The sequence below is a fragment of the Mugil cephalus genome, chromosome 4, assembly GCF_022458985.1.
Source record: "Mugil cephalus isolate CIBA_MC_2020 chromosome 4, CIBA_Mcephalus_1.1, whole genome shotgun sequence".
NCBI lineage: Eukaryota > Metazoa > Chordata > Actinopteri > Mugiliformes > Mugilidae > Mugil > Mugil cephalus.
This window is the reverse complement of record NC_061773.1, coordinates 25,640,255-25,659,898: the sequence shown is the minus strand read 5'-3', so window position 1 is coordinate 25,659,898 and position 19,644 is coordinate 25,640,255. Positions and strand designations below refer to the sequence as shown.

Genomic DNA, 19,644 nt, shown 5'->3' with positions numbered 1-19,644 from the left:
TCGGGCAGTGACATAAACGCCGACAGTCATCCTCAAAGGACACCTGCTTGAAAAGGGTGAGAAACTGATGAAGACCAAGATGATAAAGCCAGCTGCATGTGTTACGAACAATATATATATCCAACCAACCAACCAATTTTGTGGTAGGAATGAATGCTGATTGTTATATGCTCACACTGTTGTATTTGTTGTTACCACAAAAAGTGACTTTTTTTATATATGTATTGTATTTACTCACCGTGACAAAATTTGGTAGATTTGCAATTGCAATTGGGCAGTCGGTAGAGCAAAGCTTGTTTGGTGCAGTTTCTCAAAAAATGACAACATCCATGTTCATACAAATGGTCACCCCTGTCTAGATAACAAACAACTTTAAACTCTTTTCTATTTGCATGAAAGTTATAAAATATTTGTGACTGCCTATACATTGTAGCGTGCCTTATCTCTTTCGTATTTCACCTCCTGTTGTCAGGTTTCTCTTGCAAAACAGGGTCCAGCCTCAATGAGAACAAAGGCTACAATAAGTACACCATCTTATTTGTCACTTACAGGTTAGTTGTCTTATTTCCCGATTGTGACACGCAGTCAGGATGACACGGGATGTGCTGCTACTCCTGGTTTTGCAGACTTTTACTGGCTATGCAGGTAAAGTGAAATTCAGCAGACAGCATCTCACAGGGGGTAGACAGGAATCTAATCTAGAACCACATCTTTGCACATAAATGTGAAACCACTCGGTTTTGTATCAAATATCACCAAAGAATGGGAAGGGTTGAATAGATGTGTCATTACTGTTCTTCTTTACAGGAATATTGTATTACACGCAAGTTCCTTTTTTGTCAGACACTTTTATCCTGAGCAGCAAACAATAAGAGCGCTCAGACCACAAATGGACAAGAGGTAGGCGGCTGGTTGTGGTAGAAAATAGGCAGTCTAACTCCAGTGGAGACATCATTCCACAACTCTGGAGCCATAACCAGTTACCATCTGAGGACATCTGAGCAATGGGACAGCTAAACAATGAAAGGCAGGAGAGCTTAGTTTTTGCAGTAGGAGGAGGATTTTGACCTTAACTTGTAGGTAGTAAAGAGAACCCCTCTTCACACAAGTGTTCGAGGTCACTCCCTGGTTCCCTTGCTTTTCAGCTATGCCCGGTTTGACTAGGTTGAAATCCTTTCTGGCAGGGTCACGTTTGCATGCCAGTGTCTCTTTTCTCCAGGTACTCCATCCTCCCACCGTCCAAAGACATGCTCGTTAGGTTCATTGGTGATTTTAAATTGGCCATAGATGTGAGCGTGAATGGTTGACTGTCTCTCTGTGTTAAACCCTTCAGACCTGCTTTTGTTCTGCCACAAAATTTTTGTCCAACTGATTTTAATTCCTCTCTAACATAGTAAAATTTTTTTTTTTGCCAAGTCATGTTTTTATTTTATTTATTATATTGTTATCCAAGCAAGTGTCAATGATTGAAGTGAATGGCTTGTGACACCATTTGATCTCTTCCTTCCTGGTTAGTCATTTCCTCTTGATATTCTGTCACTACAGTGTTTGTCTCCTCTATTTCAAACTCAGCTGCCAGCTCAAGTTCTTCTGGCATAGAACATCTCTCCACTGTTCCTTTGTGAATATATTAACAAAGCAATCTCAATTTCAGTGTTGTTTTATGTATTTTCTTATGCATTCCATGCAACTTAGATCTTACATGTAAGACATAAAATTGACAAAAACCTCATACTTCAAATTAAAAACACTCTTAATTTCTAAACTCACCTTCTATATCACTGGTCTCATCTGTCTTGTTTCCCGAATTCAAGGAGTCAAGTTCAGATGACTCTCCATTTACAAGATGTTCAAGGAAGTCTTTGATTTCATATCATTATGAACATTATGTACAAAAAATATAAAGAGTTATATTCAAAATAACTTTAAATACTGTTACTTGAAACAGTTCAGACTATGCTGAGAGCAAATCTGCTTGGCTAACATGAACATAAATTCATATTTTTGATTGAAAATGGGCACTTACTCATTACTCTATTCAGTGGGTGGGCCATCCTTGTCTTGTCAATGTCTGTCACTCATTCAGAGCTTGCTCAAAGTCAAGACTTGATTGGGATTGGATAATCAGGATTCAATCAGCAACCAGCAATGCCGACATCACTCAAACACAGCGTTTTCGTTGGTTTAGAAGCACAAATGTATTATGTCCTTTCAAATGAACACAGGTCCCTGTCAGACTGGAGGCACTTCAAAGGACAAGTGGTTATAGAAAATGAATGAAAGAATGTGTGACACTACCAGTCACACTGGAGAGCCCAGGGCATAGCCTTGTGCAATGTCCGTTGTTAGTGTGGTTAAGGTCCAAATCCTTTTCAAATTACCTCGTTGGAGTAACCTATTACATAGAATGCAGATAAGAGAAAGAACCAAACCTGAGACATTCAATACTGTGGGGAATGACAGTCTGATGGGTTACTACTTGACTATGTTACTGTGCAATAGACATATCTACGAGTGAAAAGAGGGGTAGGGTTAGGGGAGAAGGAGTTCCAGTTGGGTGACCTGCTTTCAAACAAGATTAGGTTCAAGGAGGTTATTCTCTAAGTGGTAAGCATACAGATGGTCAAAACGAAAAGATACAAGTGCATTTTGATGTTTGATGTTCTCTTACTACATGTATTTTCTAATTCGTCTGTCATTCCATAATTTTCAGTTTCTCAAACCACACCTAGTCCAACGCCACCAAGTTCACCAGTGAGACTTGTCAACTCTACCAACCGCTGCTCTGGCAGAGTGGAGATCTTCCACAATGGCCAGTGGGGGACAGTGTGTGATGACTCTTGGGGACTGAATGATGCTCAGGTGGTTTGTCAACAGCTGGGTTGTGGTAGGGCTGTTTCAGCACCATCAAGAGCTCAATTTGGACAAGGCAGTGGACCAATCTGGTTGGACAATGTTCAGTGTTCAGGACGTGAGTTATCAATAACAGATTGTACACATAGAGGACTGGGATCCCACAACTGTCGTCATGCAGAGGATGCTGGTGTCATCTGTGAAGGTAAATGCATTGTCCTATTTTAGATAGACTCATGCTTTCAGATAGTTTCATGTTAAGTTTTGTGCCAATTTCAAGCAGATTTTTCTCAAACCACACCTGGCCCAACACCACCAAGTTCACCAGTGAGGCTTGTCAACTCTGCCAGCCGCTGCTCTGGCAGAGTGGAGATCTTCCACAACGGCCAGTGGGGGACAGTGTGTGATGACCTCTGGGGACTGAATGATGCTCAGGTGGTTTGTCAACAGCTGGGTTGTGGTAGGGCTGTTTCAGCACCATCAAGAGCTCAATTTGGACAAGGCAGTGGACCAATCTGGTTGGACAATGTTCAGTGTTCAGGAAATGAATTGTCAATAACAGACTGTACACATAGAGGACTGGGATCCCACAACTGTGGTCACACAGAGGATGCTGGTGTCGTCTGTGAAGGTAAATGCATCATTCTTTTTTTGATAGACTCATCTTTGCAGATAGTTTTCATGTTCATGTTCATGTCAATTTCAAGCTGACAATCCTCAAACTACACCTGGTCCAACGCCACCAAGTTTACCAGTGAGGCTTGTCAACTCCACCAGCCGCTGCTCTGGCAGAGTGGAGATCTTCCACAACGGCCAGTGGGGGACAGTGTGTGATGACTCTTGGGGACTGAGTGATGCTCAGGTGGTTTGTCAACAGCTGGGTTGTGGTAGGGCTGTTTCAGCACCACCAAGAGCTCAATTTGGACAAGGCAGTGGACCAATCTGGTTGGACAATGTTCAGTGTTCAGGAAATGAATTGTCAATAACAGATTGTACACATAGAGGACTGGGATCCCACAACTGTGGTCACACAGAGGATGCTGGTGTCGTCTGTGAAGGTAAATGCATCATTCTTTTTTAGATAGACTCATCTTTGCAGATAGTTTCATGTTCATGTTCATGTCAATTTCAAGCTGACATTCCTCAAACTACACCTGGTCCAACGCCACCAAGTTCACCAGTGAGGCTTGTCAACTCCACCAGCCGCTGCTCTGGCAGAGTGGAGATCTTCCACAACGGCCAGTGGGGGACAGTGTGTGATGACCTCTGGGGACTGAATGATGCTCAGGTGGTTTGTCAACAGCTGGGATGTGGTAGGGCTGTTTCAGCACCATCAAGAGCTCAATTTGGACAAGGCAGTGGACCAATCTGGTTGGACAATGTTCAGTGTTCAGGAAATGAATTATCACTAACAAACTGTACACATAGAGGACTGGGATCTCACAACTGTGGTCACACAGAGGATGCCGGTGTCGTCTGTGAAGGTAAATGCATCATTCTTTTTTAGATAGACTCAGGTTTCCAGATAGTTTCATGTTCATTTTCATGTCAATTTCAAGCTGATATTCCTCAAACTACACCTGGTCCAACGCCACCAAGTTTACCAGTGCGGCTTGTCAACTCTACCAGTCGCTGCTCTGGCAGAGTGGAGATCTTCCACAACGGCCAGTGGGGGACAGTGTGTGATGACTCTTGGGGACTGAGTGATGCTCAGGTGGTTTGTCAACAGCTGGGTTGTGGTAGGGCTGTTTCAGCACCACCAAGAGCTCAATTTGGACAAGGCAGTGGACCAATCTGGTTGGACAATGTTCAGTGTTCAGGAAATGAATTGTCAATAACAGATTGTACACATAGAGGACTGGGATCCCACAACTGTGGTCACACAGAGGATGCCGGTGTCGTCTGTGAAGGTAAATGCATCATTCTTTTTTAGATAGACTCATGTTTGCAGATAGTTTCATGTTCATGTTCATGTCAATTTCAAGCTGACATTCCTCAAACTACACCTGGTCCAACGCCACCAAGTTTACCAGTGCGGCTTGTCAACTCTACCAGCCGCTGCTCTGGCAGAGTGGAGATCTTCCACAACGGCCAGTGGGGGACAGTGTGTGATGACCTTTGGGGACTGAGTGATGCTCAGGTGGTTTGTCAACAGCTGGGTTGTGGTAGGGCTGTTTCAGCACCACCAAGAGCTCAATTTGGACAAGGCAGTGGACCAATCTGGTTGGACAATGTTCAGTGTTCAGGAAATGAATCATCACTAACAAACTGTACACATAGAGGACTGGGATCCCACAACTGTGGTCATACAGAGGATGCTGGTGTCATATGTGAAGGTAAATGCATTGATCTATTTTTGGTAGACTCATGTTTCCAGATAGTTTCATGTTCATTTCCATGTCAATTTAAAGCAGATATATCGCAAACTACACCTGGTCCAACGCCACCAAGTTTACCAGTGAGGCTTGTCAACTCCACCAGCCGCTGCTCTGGCAGAGTGGAGATCTTCCACAACGGCCAGTGGGGGACAGTGTGTGATGACTTTTGGGGACTGAGTGATGCTCAGGTGGTTTGTCAACAGCTGGGATGTGGTAGGGCTGTTTCAGCACCATCAAGAGCTCAATTTGGACAAGGCAGTGGACCAATCTGGTTGGACAATGTTCAGTGTTCAGGAAATGAATTATCACTAACAAACTGCACACATAGAGGACTGGGATCCCACAACTGTGGTCACACAGAGGATGCCGGTGTCGTCTGTGAAGGTAAATGCATCATTCTTTTTTAGATAGACTCATGTTTCCAGATAGTTTCATGTTCATGTTCATGTCAATTTCAAGCTGATATTCCTCAAACTACACCTGGTCCAACGCCACTAAGTTCACCAGTGAGGCTTGTCAACTCCACCAGCCGCTGCTCTGGCAGAGTGGAGATCTTCCACAACGGCCAGTGGGGGACAGTGTGTGATGACCTCTGGGGACTGAATGATGCTCAGGTGGTTTGTAAACAGCTGGGCTGTGGTAGGGCTGTTTCAGCACCATCAAGAGCTCAATTCGGACAAGGCAGTGGACCAATCTGGTTGGACAATGTTCAGTGTTCAGGAAATGAATTGTCATTAACAAACTGTACACATAGAGGATTGGGATCCCATAACTGTGGTCACACAGAGGATGCCGGTGTCATATGTGAAGGTAAATGCATTTTTCTATTTTTGGTAGACTCATGTTTCCAGATAGTTTCATGTTCATTTCCATGTCAATTTAAAGCAGATATTTCTCAAACTACACCTGGTCCAACACCACCAAGTTTACCAGTGCAGCTTGTCAACTCTACCAGCCGTTGCTCTGGCAGAGTGGAGATCTTCCACAACGGCCAGTGGGGGACAGTGTGTGATGACTCTTGGGGACTGAATGATGCTCAGGTGGTTTGTCAACAGCTGGGTTGTGGTAGGGCTGTTTCAGCACCACCAAGAGCTCAATTTGGACAAGGCAGTGGACCAATCTGGTTGGACAATGTTCAGTGTTCAGGAAATGAATCATCACTAACAAACTGTACACATAGAGGATTAGGATCCCACAACTGTGGTCATACAGAGGATGCTGGTGTCATATGTGAAGGTAAATGCATTGTTCTATTTTTGGTAGACTCATGTTTCCAGATAGTTTCATGTTCATTTCCATGTCAATTTAAAGCAGATATTTCTCAAACTACACCTGGTCCAACGCCACCAAGTTCACGAGTGAGGCTTGTCAACTCTACCAGCCGTTGCTCTGGCAGAGTGGAGATCTTCCACAACGGCCAGTGGGGGACAGTGTGTGATGACTCTTGGGGACTGAGTGATGCTCAGGTGGTTTGTCAACAGCTGGGTTGTGGTAGGGCTGTTTCAGCACCATCAAGAGCTCAATTTGGACAAGGCAGTGGACCAATCTGGTTGGACAATGTTCAGTGTTCAGGAAATGAATTATCACTAACAAACTGTACACATAGAGGACTGGGATCCCACAACTGTGGTCACACAGAGGATGCCGGTGTCGTCTGTGAAGGTAAATGCATCATTCTTTTTTAGATAGACTCATGTTTCCAGATGATTTCACGTTCATTTTTGTGCCAATTTCAAGCTGATATTTCTCAAACTACACCTGGTCCAACACCACCAAGTTTACCAGTGAGGCTTGTCAACGCTACCAGTCACTGCTCTGGCAGAGTGGAGATCTTCCACAACGGCCAGTGGGGGACAGTGTGTGACGACTCTTGGGGACTGAATGATGCTCAGGTGGTTTGTCAACAGCTGGGCTGTGGTAGGGCTGTTTCAGCACCATCAAGAGCTCAATTTGGACAAGGCAGTGGACCAATCTGGTTGGACAATGTTCAGTGTTCAGGAAATGAATCGTCAATAACAGACTGCACACATAGAGGATTGGGATCCCACAACTGTGGTCATACAGAGGATGCTGGTGTCATATGTGAAGGTAAATGTTTTTTTTGATTGTGTTTAAAGTAGAAGATGTGTAGATACCATGAGTGTGTAACTTAAAGTGAGTAGTTTGTAATCACCAAGTGTAAATGTTCATCCTGTAATTAGTATGTTTATTGTTTTTATTTCAATTTCTTTCAGATGTGCAATTTGAGGATTTTCAGCTTGTTTGTTCCCGCAATCACATTGAAGTTGGTGTGCATTCAGGAAGCCTTTTGTCTTCTGGTCTGAATCCATTCTCTGGTCACCTGACTGCCCCTGACTGTTCCATCTACACAGTGCATGATTCTGTTGTGTTGTACCACGTGGCACGTCAGGCTGGCATCTGTGGAACTGTCCTGATGGTGAAAACGGATTCCTTCTGAAAACCTATTTCATTTTCTAGCCTCTTTGACTAGTATCAAAACTCAAAGTTAGTTTCATTGTCAATTTTTTCACATGTACCAAACATACAAAGCCTTCGAAAAAAAAATGCCTCTTCTATCCCACAGTGAAGAGGTAAAGTGTGCAGGTACAACATATAAACCCAAACACTAAAGTACTAAACAATAACTAAAGTGCACAGTTGAAAGTGCAGTGCAATGCACCAAAATAAAATAGAGTTCCCAGTGTATATGTAGACATAGCAGAAGCATGTGTTTCTCTGTGAAGTGAAAGCTGACCCTGAGCCATTTATAAAAGTAATAGCAGAGTTTGGTGTCCCGGTAGGATGCGCCCATGATGGATGGGGGGGCTCTTGGTCACTTGAGTTTGTGGAGGGAGTAGAGGTGGACAAGACACAGGTGAAACCAATCAGGGCAGAACACACAAGGAGAAACCAACAAAGCAATCAAAGGAAAAACACAAGGAGGAACACCAGACAGGAAACCAAGGAACTTAACATAAGGAAGCAGAATCAGACAGAATGGGGAGCTCTGGAGGGCACAGAAGCAAAGGCGTGGAGGTCCTCAGGAGCAAGAGTCGGCACGGGAGTAATAGAAGGAGCAGTAGTCACCTTCAGAGCAGACATGGGAACAAGAGCAGGACTGGGAGCCAGAGCCGAGGCCACCCTCACGGCAGGGACAAAGGCAATCTTGGGCACTGGGGCAGGAGCAGAGGTAATGTGGAGTGCTGGAACCGGTCGCTGTTGGCTGGCTAGTGCCCAGCAGGCCAGGGAACAGCCACCATTCGGTTTGCATACTGGAATGTCAGGCTGCCGGCCAGCAGGCCCACCTCCATGGCTTCCATGAGGGCCACGCCAACCTGTTGGGGCCCTCATGGCTAGCAATTCCCCTAAAAAGAGGCTGAAACCAGGGCCTGAGCCATGCTTTGCAGTCCAACATACGTTCAAAATAATATGCTGCAACTCTCCTCCTTTCCTTAGCCTTGTTACAAGGAAAAATGTCCACTGCGTCCATAATGTGGTTGTGTCATTCTGTCAAGGAGTGTTGGTTGTATGGCTGGACCCAAGTTGCAGAGTGGTCCCAGGCAAACCACCTACTCCTGAACGTGGACAAGGCCAAGGAGCTGGTCATTGACTTCAAGAGGAAGAGGACACCAGGGAAGCCCCTCACCATCCAGTGCCTGGAGGTGGAAGTAGTTGACCACTACAAGTACCTAGGAGTCTACATGAACAAAAGGCTGGACTGGAGGGACAATAGTAATGCTGTGTATAAGAAGGGTCTGAGTAGACTGTACTTTCTCAGGAAGCACAGGTATTTCAATGAGTGCAGTGAGTTACTAGAGTCTTTCTGCCAGTTCGCTGCTGCGAGTGCCCTGTACTTTGCTGTGGTATTGTTGGGGGAGTCGTACCAGCAAATAAAGAAATCAATCTGGTCAACAAATTGATCCGAAAGGTTGGACATGTGGTTGGTAGGGAGTTGTTTGTCTCAGTGTGGGACAGGAGGACACTGGATAAACTTCTTTCCACAATGGAAAATCCATCTCATCCACTACACCAAACATTGGAGGGACAGAGCAGCTCATTCTCAAGCAGACTGATATAGCTCTACTGCCATACTGAACCGAATGACCAGGCAGTTTCCCTTGTGGATCATTAAAGTCTGTCTAAGTCTAAAAGGAGATGAGGCAGGAGTTGAAAAAAAAAATTAATAGAAACAAAAGGAAACTAAAGGTGCGGTAAACATGGCAGGTGATGAGGTGATAAAATGACAAGATAGGGAACAAAGGGAAAGGCAGGGCCATACATACACAAGAGGGCTGAGGGATGACGAAACACAAGTGAAACCAATCAGGACGGAACACACAAGGAGAAACCAATAAAGCAATCAAGGGAAAAACACTAAGAGAAACACCAGACAGGAAACCAAGGAACTTAGCAAAATAAAACAGGAAACTCAAAATATGTTCACAAGTAAATAACAGATACAAAATCATGACAACAAATCCTTTTTCCATTAAGGATAGCTATAAACTCACTGTTATCACAGTTACCTTGCTTCTTTTCAGAAGTGTTGGGTGTGTCAAACAGTGCTTAGTAGCCAAACAGATGACTATCGTGGTTAAAATTATGTCTTATTTTGTCTGGAATCAGAAGCAGTGCACCTTCTAATCATATATACATTAAGTTGTTTTTTTACTATAACACATAGCCTAGATGCTAAATCAACTACATATACAGAACACTGGCACATGGACCACAAAACAGCATGAGTCTCAAATCGATAAGCTGATTCCATTTCATGATTACCATTTTAAGCAGTTACCCGGGGATCTAAAATGTATTTGTTTGTGATGTACAAAGAAATTCTTTATAAAACTATCCTTCTGTTTTAGACCAACAGGACCCATGCCATCTACTCCAATGCATTGGTTTTTGACCCTCTAAACAATGATTCCTTGGCTCTACCAGAGATCATTCCATTCTCCTGTGCCTATCCCTTGGAAACAAATGTTCACTTGGACACTGTAATGATGCCAGAACTGTTGTAAGTCTTCTGTTGTCAACCTTAACAGCACATATATTTTGTAATCACTGTATAATTAAAAGAAATGCATCTCTTCTCTTCTCTCGTTTCACAGAGAAGGTGGTCTTTCAGGGTCAGGTGCTTTTGCCAGAGCTTTCATGTATCTCTTCCATGACTCCAACTACACAGACAGCTACCCAGCAGGCTGGGTCACCCTGCCAGCAGCCTCTCCCCTTCATGTGGGAGTGTTTGTGGATGAGAGTGATCTAAGCTTTGCAGCTGTTTTGGAGGATTGCTATACCAGTCACTCCTTAGACCCTGATGACACTATGCGATACTTCATTATCCGTTCTGGGTATGTCTCCTAAAAATGAGAAATCATGATGATATGTGGTACATGTACATAGGTGGTACATGTCTAAGTAATGCTCAGTATAGCATTGCATTGCCACAAGATGGTCAATGTTTTCAATGGTCATAATGTTATGCCTGATATATAGCTGTATAGGGCAAATATCCACTGCAACATAAAGCTTTTATAATATTACTTATTATAACTTTTGTTCAAATTAATTGACCTAAAAACTATTTTATTTTTACAATCTGTTAAACCACATAAATATTTTTGCGCCAACATTTTCGCTGATCTCATATTTACAGGTGCCCTACTGACCCTGAACACGTGTCCGTGGTTGAGAATGGCCTCTCCCTCCATGTTCATTTCTCGGCCACACTCTCCCATGCTCAGGATGACGACCCTTACGTCTTCCTGCACTGCAGACTAAGCATGTGTGACAAGAGGAACGAAGACTGCGTCCCAGTGAGTCCGACATTCCCAAATCCTAAAGAAGACCCATAATCAGTGCTTTGTATAATTAAGGGCATAATATATGTGTCTAAAACTTCTACCCACCTCTCACATCACAGTCTTGCAGAGGGAGAGTTCATCGCTCTGTGCCCAGCTCACTTCACCTGGAGCCTCTCACCATTGGACCAATCGCCTGTGAGTATGAAATACAACAAGTATCACAGTTGATGTTGTGGCATCTTAAACAGCAACTGAAAACACATTTAACTGGTCTGTTTTTCCTTTCCTCTTGATCTTTAGGGAAGAAGTGACGACATAAGGAGCTCATTAATACCACAAAGCAATGCATTCACATGTAATATTTTAGCATATTAGTTGTTTTAGATGATTAGATCATTAGTCCCATTAGTGTGTTGCATCTTCAAGTCATAAAAAAATATATCATGTATAATGCATTAAGAATAAAAATAATAATAACAATAAAAACATTTGTTGCATGAAAGAAATTGCTTCAAGTTAAGCTTCTACTTATTTGGAATGAAGTCATGGACCCACAACCCATGGTTGTGTGAGTACAAGTGTCCTACGCCTCTCATCAACATTAAATGGTGTACCGTATAATATGCAATGGTTTCATAAAGAACAGAACCTGATAGAGGCCACCCCCATGTGGACGGGCATGTGTATTGCATGCTTTCACACTGCACAGGATTCTTTATGTGAGGAACAAGCATCGAAGTTCTGATAGGGCCATGGCATAATGCAGTTCAGAAATACCATAATCAATACACTCACAACAAAAACACAGAAGCAAGTGACAACAAAAAGGTGACGATAAAACTGCGGCTGAATAATGCCATCACACAAACGATGCCAATCTGACAACATATATTATCATATCAATAGCACCACCAAATGGCAGTGTTCAAGATCTCACTATATCAAATGTTACAATAGAAAGTAATGTGACAACAATAAAAAACAGAATGCAAGGCTCATGGTGTAAACAGTGCACACCCGATACACAGCAATCAATATACAAAGTCACCACACACAATATACCACAGCCAACTATGTAACATTCGTTGATTGGTTACGTAACATACGTTAGCTGAGCTAGCTGACATGTGCAGTGACCGCCCCTTGCATCAAATCAGCCAGGGCCATCTCAGCTGTGCCCCACGCACAGAAAAGAAGACACAGCATGAGGCACAACAACTTATTTACACACAAAAGCACTACAAAATGTGTCTACAGAGAGAGAATCGTGACGCTGCTGTGTGTCACTACATTCAATTGGAACAGCCATTTTAAGGACGCAGATCGATGAAAAGATCACGTGAATGATCAAAGATGGAGGTCTCTCATCTAATCAGCACAGTAGTTGCGATTGTTCTTACACTTTTATGAAAGCAAAAGCATGATTCTAAGGCACTCCTACCGGAGGCACTGAAGAGAAGAATGCGTACAGAAGAGCGCTTGGTGCTTGATGTTTGCCTGCTCTGCCTATGCCCCCTCCAAAGACCAGAACGTGCTGTGTACCTCCATATTTTCACCTGAGGAAATGGAGCCCGGCTTATTACCGATTCACGGTTTACATTTTTAATAAACCTTTTTTTTTATACAGGTAAATCTCTGTACAGATTTAGGGACCAAGTGTTGCCACAGTAACTGGTTTTGCACCATATTATTTAAAAGAAATCTTTCATTTTGTTATGAACATAGTTTTTTGAGTTGACCTACATTTTAAAATTAGGTTGAATTAATAGACACTCAAATACGCTTTACATTGGGTATATTGTTCATTTGCTAACACAGTCATGTTTCCGTCAGTCTGCCCCAGGGTAGCTGCGTGTACTGTGTTAGTTTACCACCACCAGGGTGTGACTGTGTGAATGCAAATGAATAATGTATCCAATGTAAAGCGTATTTGAGTGTAAAGATTTCTTTTAAAAAATGTGAAGAAACTATTTGGATTACGACGTCTTGGTGGAGGCGCATTAGAGAACCCGGTGAGATTGCAAATAGTCCACGAATACTGTTTGAGATACATGAAACAACCTTCTATAAGTGGATAGGCTCCTCTTCCATGGACTGTCATGTTCCACCAACATGTTAGCAGCACTTTGGAGAAGTCTGGACAATTCAGTCAATCACACAATAAAAAAAAAAAAAAAAAAAACTCCAAAGCATTACAGAGGTTGCCTACCTTGTTTAGCTATTTTCTTTGCAGACTAAAGGTTGCACACATTGCATTTGACCACTTTGTTTTAGTGAGCTAAAAAAAAAAAACTTTCCATGGCTGGTTCAGTAATACTCAAAGCTATCAACAATATTGTTGTTAAAACACAGACCTCCAACATCCATTTTCATAGAAATTGTTCACCACTGCCTAGATAACAGTCTTTAAACTTTAACATTTATGTAAATATCATCAAATATTAATATTTGCTTCTCTCTAATGATGTACTAATATTTGCATGAAAAACATAAGATATTTGTGACTACCTATAAATTGAAGTGTGCCACATCTTCATTCTTACTTCACCTCCTGTATTCAGGTCTCTCTCTTGCAGAACAGTCTCCTGTCTCGGTGCGAATATAGATTACAAGAAGTATAATACCTTTTTTGCCACTTACCACCGTTCACCACTTTTTTACTGAGTGTTACGTGAAGTCAGGATGACGCGAGACGTGCTGCTGCTCCTGGTTCTCCAGACTTTTACTGGATATGTAGGTAAGGTGATATTCTGGGCTAAGTAGGTTGCCATGGCTTTTTGTTTATGGTTTTATCAAGCCATGCTAAGTAAAGCCACAGAAGAAACAAAGCTGTATGATTAGTTTGAACTGGAAGTCAGGACTTTGTCTGAAGGGTTCTCTGCTAATTGTTAAATAACTAGAGTAAGGTTTGCACATTTATCTCTCCCATTGAAGAAGGAGACAATCTGTAACTGCTGGATACAGTGGAAAATGAACTGCAGTGGTTGAAGAGCTGGTTTAATTCAAATATCACTAAATCTAAGCAAAACGAAATTCATTATATTTGGGAACTGAGCAACTAATTACTAAACAAGAAACTCTAAAATTACAGAAATTGAACAAGTATATGAAATAAAATTAGAAACAATAGACAATAAATTATGTGGGAAGCCACGTATAAATGATGTGAAAACAAAAATATCCAAATAATTGCAATAATACATGAAGGCAAAGAACTCCTAAAACTTTATGCACTTTACACCTTGCACTGCTCCTTTATACTAGAGAGCAACAAGAATTGTAAGTAGCCTAACAGCAATTGTAAAGAACAGACAAACCAACTCTCCATCAGACTCAAGGCTATGGTTGATTTCAAAACAATTCTTTTTGGATGTATTGGAGTCTCTGCAGGCTCTTTCTAGGGATCCCAATGAGAAGTGTGTTACAATAGTCCAGTCTGGAGGAGGAAAGGCATGGACCAGCTTTTCAGCATCAGCATGAGATGGAGATCGAGGGGCGGGATTTAGAAATGTTGTGAGGAGGATACAAGGAGGTCTTGCTACATGATACCCATTTAAACAGATAATTAGTAGCATCTTCTGTAATTATTAGAAATGAGTAAACTCAAGTAATGGGTATTTGGGGTTGTTTGTCGTGGAAGATGGACCCTTGTGTCCTGACTCCAGTGGGGACTTAATTCCACAACTCTGGAGCCGTAACCAGTAACCATCGGAGGTCATCTGAGTAATGGGACAACAGTGAAAGGCAGGAGAGCTCAGTTGTTGCAGTAGGAGGAAGACTTTGACCTTAACTTGTAGGTAGGAAAGAGCACCCTTCTTCACACAAGCGTTCAGGGTCACTCCCAGGTGCCCTGCTGTTCAACTGGCTTGGCCCAATTGTACCTTGATGCCAATGACAGCTGGGTGTCATTAGCATAGGAAAAGTCATGCAAATGTGTGACACCAGTTAGCACCCATGCCTCACAGCATGAAGGTTCTGGGTTCAAATCCTTTCTGGCAGGGTCAAGTTTGCATGTCCTCCCTGTGTCTAAGTGGCTTTTTATTAGGTACTCCAGCTTCCTCCCACCATCCAAAGACATGCTCCTTAGGTTCATTGGTGATTCTAAATTGGTCGTAGATGGTAATGGTTGTCTGTCTCTCTGTGTAAACCCAGCGATAGAATGGAGGCCTGTGACCCTCCAGAGGACAAGCGGTTACACAAAATGAATGAATGAATGAATGAATGAATGATTGAATGAATGTGTGGCACTACCAAATGCAGAGACCCCAGGGCAAAGCCTTGTGAAATGTGGAAAAAAAAACAAACCCAAGACATTCAATACATTTGGGAATGACAGTCTGATAGGTTACTATTTGACTATGTTACCATGCAATAGATTTATCTAGGAGTAAAAAGAGAGAAAGAGGACAAGGAGTTCCAGTTGGGTGACCTGCATTCAAACAAGATATGTGTATCTGTGCATTTTGATGTTTGAGGGGTTATGTCTTACTAATTTGACAGAAGTGAACACAATACAGGGGAGGGGAGAACTCAACCTGGCAAGAAAGCATATAAAATGGTTTTATGGAATTTGATGCAGTCATCTGGAACAGCCAGTTTGAAATGCCGTAGCCTGCCTGCCTGCTTTCATGTGGAAGGAGGAAGCAAACACATGATAACCTCTTGGAAGGATGTTGTTTTGTCATTTTTGTATATCAAAGAGATATGTAAAAATAATAATAATAATAGTAATAATAATAATAATAATAATAATAACTACATGTATTCTCTGATTTGTCATTTCATATGTACTCTCATAATTTTCAGTTTCTCAAGCCACACCTGGTCCAACGCCACCAAGTTCGCAAGTGAGGCTTGTCAACTCTATCAGTCGCTGCTCTGGCAGAGTGGAGATCTTCCACGACGGCCAGTGGGGGACAGTGTGTGATGACCTCTGGGATCTGATAGATGCTCAGATGGTTTGTCAACAGCTGGGCTGTGGTGGGGCTGTTTCAGCACCATCAAGAGCTCAATTTGGACAAGGCAGTGGACCAATCTGGTTAGACAGCGTTCAGTGTTCAGGAAATGAATTGTCACTAACAGAGTGTCGGCATGACGGATGGGGATATCACGACTGTGGTCACACAGAGGATGCTGGTGTCATCTGTGAAGGTAAATGCATCATTCTTTATTAGACAGACTCATGTTTTCAGATGGTTTCATGTTCATTTTTGTGCCAATTTCTAGCTGATATTTCTCAAACTACACCTGGTCCAACGCCACCAAGTTCGCAAGTGAGGCTTGTCAACTCTACCAGTCACTGCTCTGGCAGAGTGGAGGTCTTCCACGACGGCCAGTGGGGGACAGTGTGTGATGACCTCTGGGATCTGATAGATGCTCAGATGGTTTGTCAACAGCTGGGCTGTGGTGGGGCTGTTTCAGCACCATCAAGAGCTCAATTTGGACAAGGCAGTGGACCAATCTGGTTAGACAGCGTTCAGTGTTCAGGAAATGAATTGTCACTAACAGAGTGTCGGCATGACGGATGGGGATATCACGACTGTGGTCACACAGAGGATGCTGGTGTCATCTGTGAAGGTAAATGCATCATTCTTTATTAGACAGACTCATGTTTTCAGATGGTTTCATGTTCATTTTTGTGCCAATTTCTAGCTGATATTTCTCAAGCCATACCTGGTCCAACGCCACCAAGTTCGCAAGTGAGGCTTGTCAACTCTACCAGTCGCTGCTCTGGCAGAGTGGAGGTCTTCCACGACGGCCAGTGGGGGACAGTGTGTGATGACCTCTGGGATCTGATAGATGCTCAGATGGTTTGTCAACAGCTGGGCTGTGGTAGGGCTGTTTCAGCACCACACATGGCTCAATTTGGACAAGGCAGTGGACCAATCTGGTTAGACAGCGTTCAGTGTTCAGGAAATGAATCGTCACTAACAGAGTGTTGGCATGACGGATGGGGATATCACGACTGTGGTCACACAGAGGATGCTGGTGTCGTCTGTGGTAAATAGTTCATGTGATTCTGTTTAAAGTAGGAGATGTGTTTATAGATACCATGAGTGTGTGACTTAAACAGAGGAGTTTGTTATCACTGAGTGTAAATGTTTATCTTGTAAATAATGTGTTTATTGTTTTTATTCCAATTTCTTTCAGAGGAGCAACTTGAGGTTTTTCAAGTTGTTTGTTCCCACAATCACATTGAAGTTGGTGTGCACTTCAGAAGCCTTTTGTCATCCGGTCTGAATCCATTCTCTGGTCAGCTGACTGACTCTGACTGTTCCATCTCCAGAGTGCATGATTCTTTCGTGTGGTACCACATGCCACTTCAGGCTGGCATCTGTGGAACTGTATTGATGGTGAAAACAGATTCCTTTTGAAAACCTATTTCATTTTCTAGCCTAATGACTTTTTGATTAACTGCTGACAAACCCTTAGTACCTTAGTATGATTATTGTGGTCATGATATTTCGTATGCATTTTTGTAAGCAATGGTCAAACCTAAAGAAATCTTCTTTCCATCAAGGAGAGCTATAAATTCACTATGATCACAGTTTCTTTGCTTCTCTTTGGAAGTGTTGGGTGTGCCAAACAATGCTTAGCAGCCAAACAGACAACTATCTTGGTTAAAATTACATAACCAAGCAGTAAACCCGATGCATCAGTGCACGCCCCACAGTGTACATTGGTGCACACCTGACATTGGTGTCTGGAATTAGCAGCAGTGTACCTTCTAATCATATATACATCAAGCTGTGTTCTACTATAACACATAGCCTAGATGCTCAGTCAACTTCATGTACAGAAAACTGGCACATGGACCACGAAACAGCATGAATCTTAAATGGATAAGCTGATTCCATTTCATGGGGCCCATGCAATTCTTTCGAGTATTTCCTGGAGATCTAAAATTTATTGGTTTGCGATGCACAAGAAAAGAAATTCCTTACAAAATGATCCTTCTGTTTTAGACCAACAGCACCCATGCCATCTACTCCAATGCGTTGGTTCTCGAGCCTCTAAACGATGATACGCAGATTCTACCGGAGAACATTCCGTTCTCCTGTGCCTATTCCTTGGACACGAATGTCCAACAGGAAACTGTAATGATGCAAGAACTGTTGTAAGTCTTCTGTTGTCAACCTTAACCACAACAGCACATATATTTTGTAATCACTGTATAATTAAAATAAATATATAATTATTTTTTCTTCTCTTTTCTCTGCTCTGCTTTTGCCAGAGCTTTCATGCATCTCTTCCATGACTCCGACTACGCAGACAACTACCCAGCGGGCTTGGTCACCCTGCCAGCAGCCTCTCCCCTTCATGTAGGAGCATTTGTGGATGAGAGTGATCCAAGCTTCGCAGTTGTTTTGGAGGATTGCTATACCAGTCACTCCTCAAACCCCGATGATGCTATGCAATACTTACTTATCAGTTCTGGGTATGTCTCCTAATTCAGTCAGCAAATGTCATAACCTAGAAGTCATGATGATGTGCAATGATTGTCGAGGCTGAAGTTCTAAGGTTCTCTGTCAGGCATAACATTATGATCATCTGCCTAATATTGTGTAGGACCTGTGGTATCTGGAAACAGGATGTTGTTAGTGGGGGCCTTTGAGTTGTTCAATCTGACACAGGCTGCATCCTGCAGGGGATGGCTGCTGCCATCAAGGAGTATCATTGCCATGGGGTGGGGGTGCCTAGTTTTGTCTAGGTGGGTGGTATATGTCTAAGTAATGCCTAGAATAACATTGCATTGTCACAAGATGGTCGATGTTATTCACTTCCCCTGTTAGTGGTCATAATGAAATATAGCTGTATATAGTAAATATCTACAGCAACACAAAGTTTACAGAATTCTACCTATTAGAACTCAAATGAATCCAGCTAAAAACTATTTTGTTTGTGCAAACTGTTGAACCACATAAGCCAAATAAATATTTTTGGTCCAACAATTTCACTGATCTCATATTTACAGGTGCCCTACTGACCCTGAACACGTGTCCGTGGTTGAGAATGGCCTCTCCCTCCGTGTTCGTTTCTCGGTCACACTCTCACATGCTCTGGTTAACAACCCTGTCTTCCTGCACTGCAGACTAAGCATGTGTGACAAGAGGAACGACAACTGCGTCCCAGTGAGTCCGAATTTCCCAAATCCTAAAGAAGACCCATAATCAGTGCTTTGTATAATTAAGGGCATAATATATGTGTCTAAAACTTCTACCACCTCTCACATCACAGTCTTGCAGAGGGAGAGTTCATCGCTCTGTGCCCAGTTCTGCTCCCCTGGAGCCTCTCACCATTGGACCAATCGCCTGTGAGTATGAAATACAACAAGTATCACAGTTGATGTTGTGGCAGCTTAAACAGAAATTGACAACACATTTTATTTTCCTTTCCTCTTGATCTTTAGGGGAGAAGTGACGAGATAAGGAGCTCATTAACACAACAAAGTAATGCATGCATATGTAATATTTTAGCATATTAGTTGTTTTAGATGATTAGATCATTAGTCCCATTAGTGAGTTGAATTTTCCTGTCATAAAAAAATATATCATGTATAATGCATTAAGAATAAAAATAATAATAACAATAAAAACATTTGTTGC

The 19,644-nt window shown here is 42.6% G+C and overlaps 1 protein-coding gene across 1 annotated transcript; it reads left to right on the top strand.

Annotated features, from left to right (window-relative positions):
* LOC125006353 (deleted in malignant brain tumors 1 protein-like) lies at nt 1-19,644 on the top strand. The gene is made up of 27 exons (XM_047582310.1): nt 1-56; nt 552-645; nt 2,714-3,058; nt 3,134-3,484; nt 3,561-3,911; nt 3,987-4,337; nt 4,413-4,763; nt 4,839-5,189; nt 5,265-5,615; nt 5,691-6,041; nt 6,117-6,467; nt 6,543-6,893; nt 6,969-7,319; nt 7,466-7,668; nt 10,100-10,251; nt 10,346-10,585; nt 10,891-11,050; nt 11,158-11,233; nt 15,845-16,189; nt 16,265-16,615; nt 16,691-17,038; nt 17,189-17,391; nt 18,004-18,155; nt 18,273-18,476; nt 19,014-19,170; nt 19,277-19,352; nt 19,449-19,644. Exons 2-27 carry the CDS (start codon nt 591-593, stop codon nt 19,457-19,459), a joined length of 6,588 nt encoding a protein of 2,195 aa, XP_047438266.1. The 5' UTR covers nt 1-56; nt 552-590; the 3' UTR covers nt 19,460-19,644.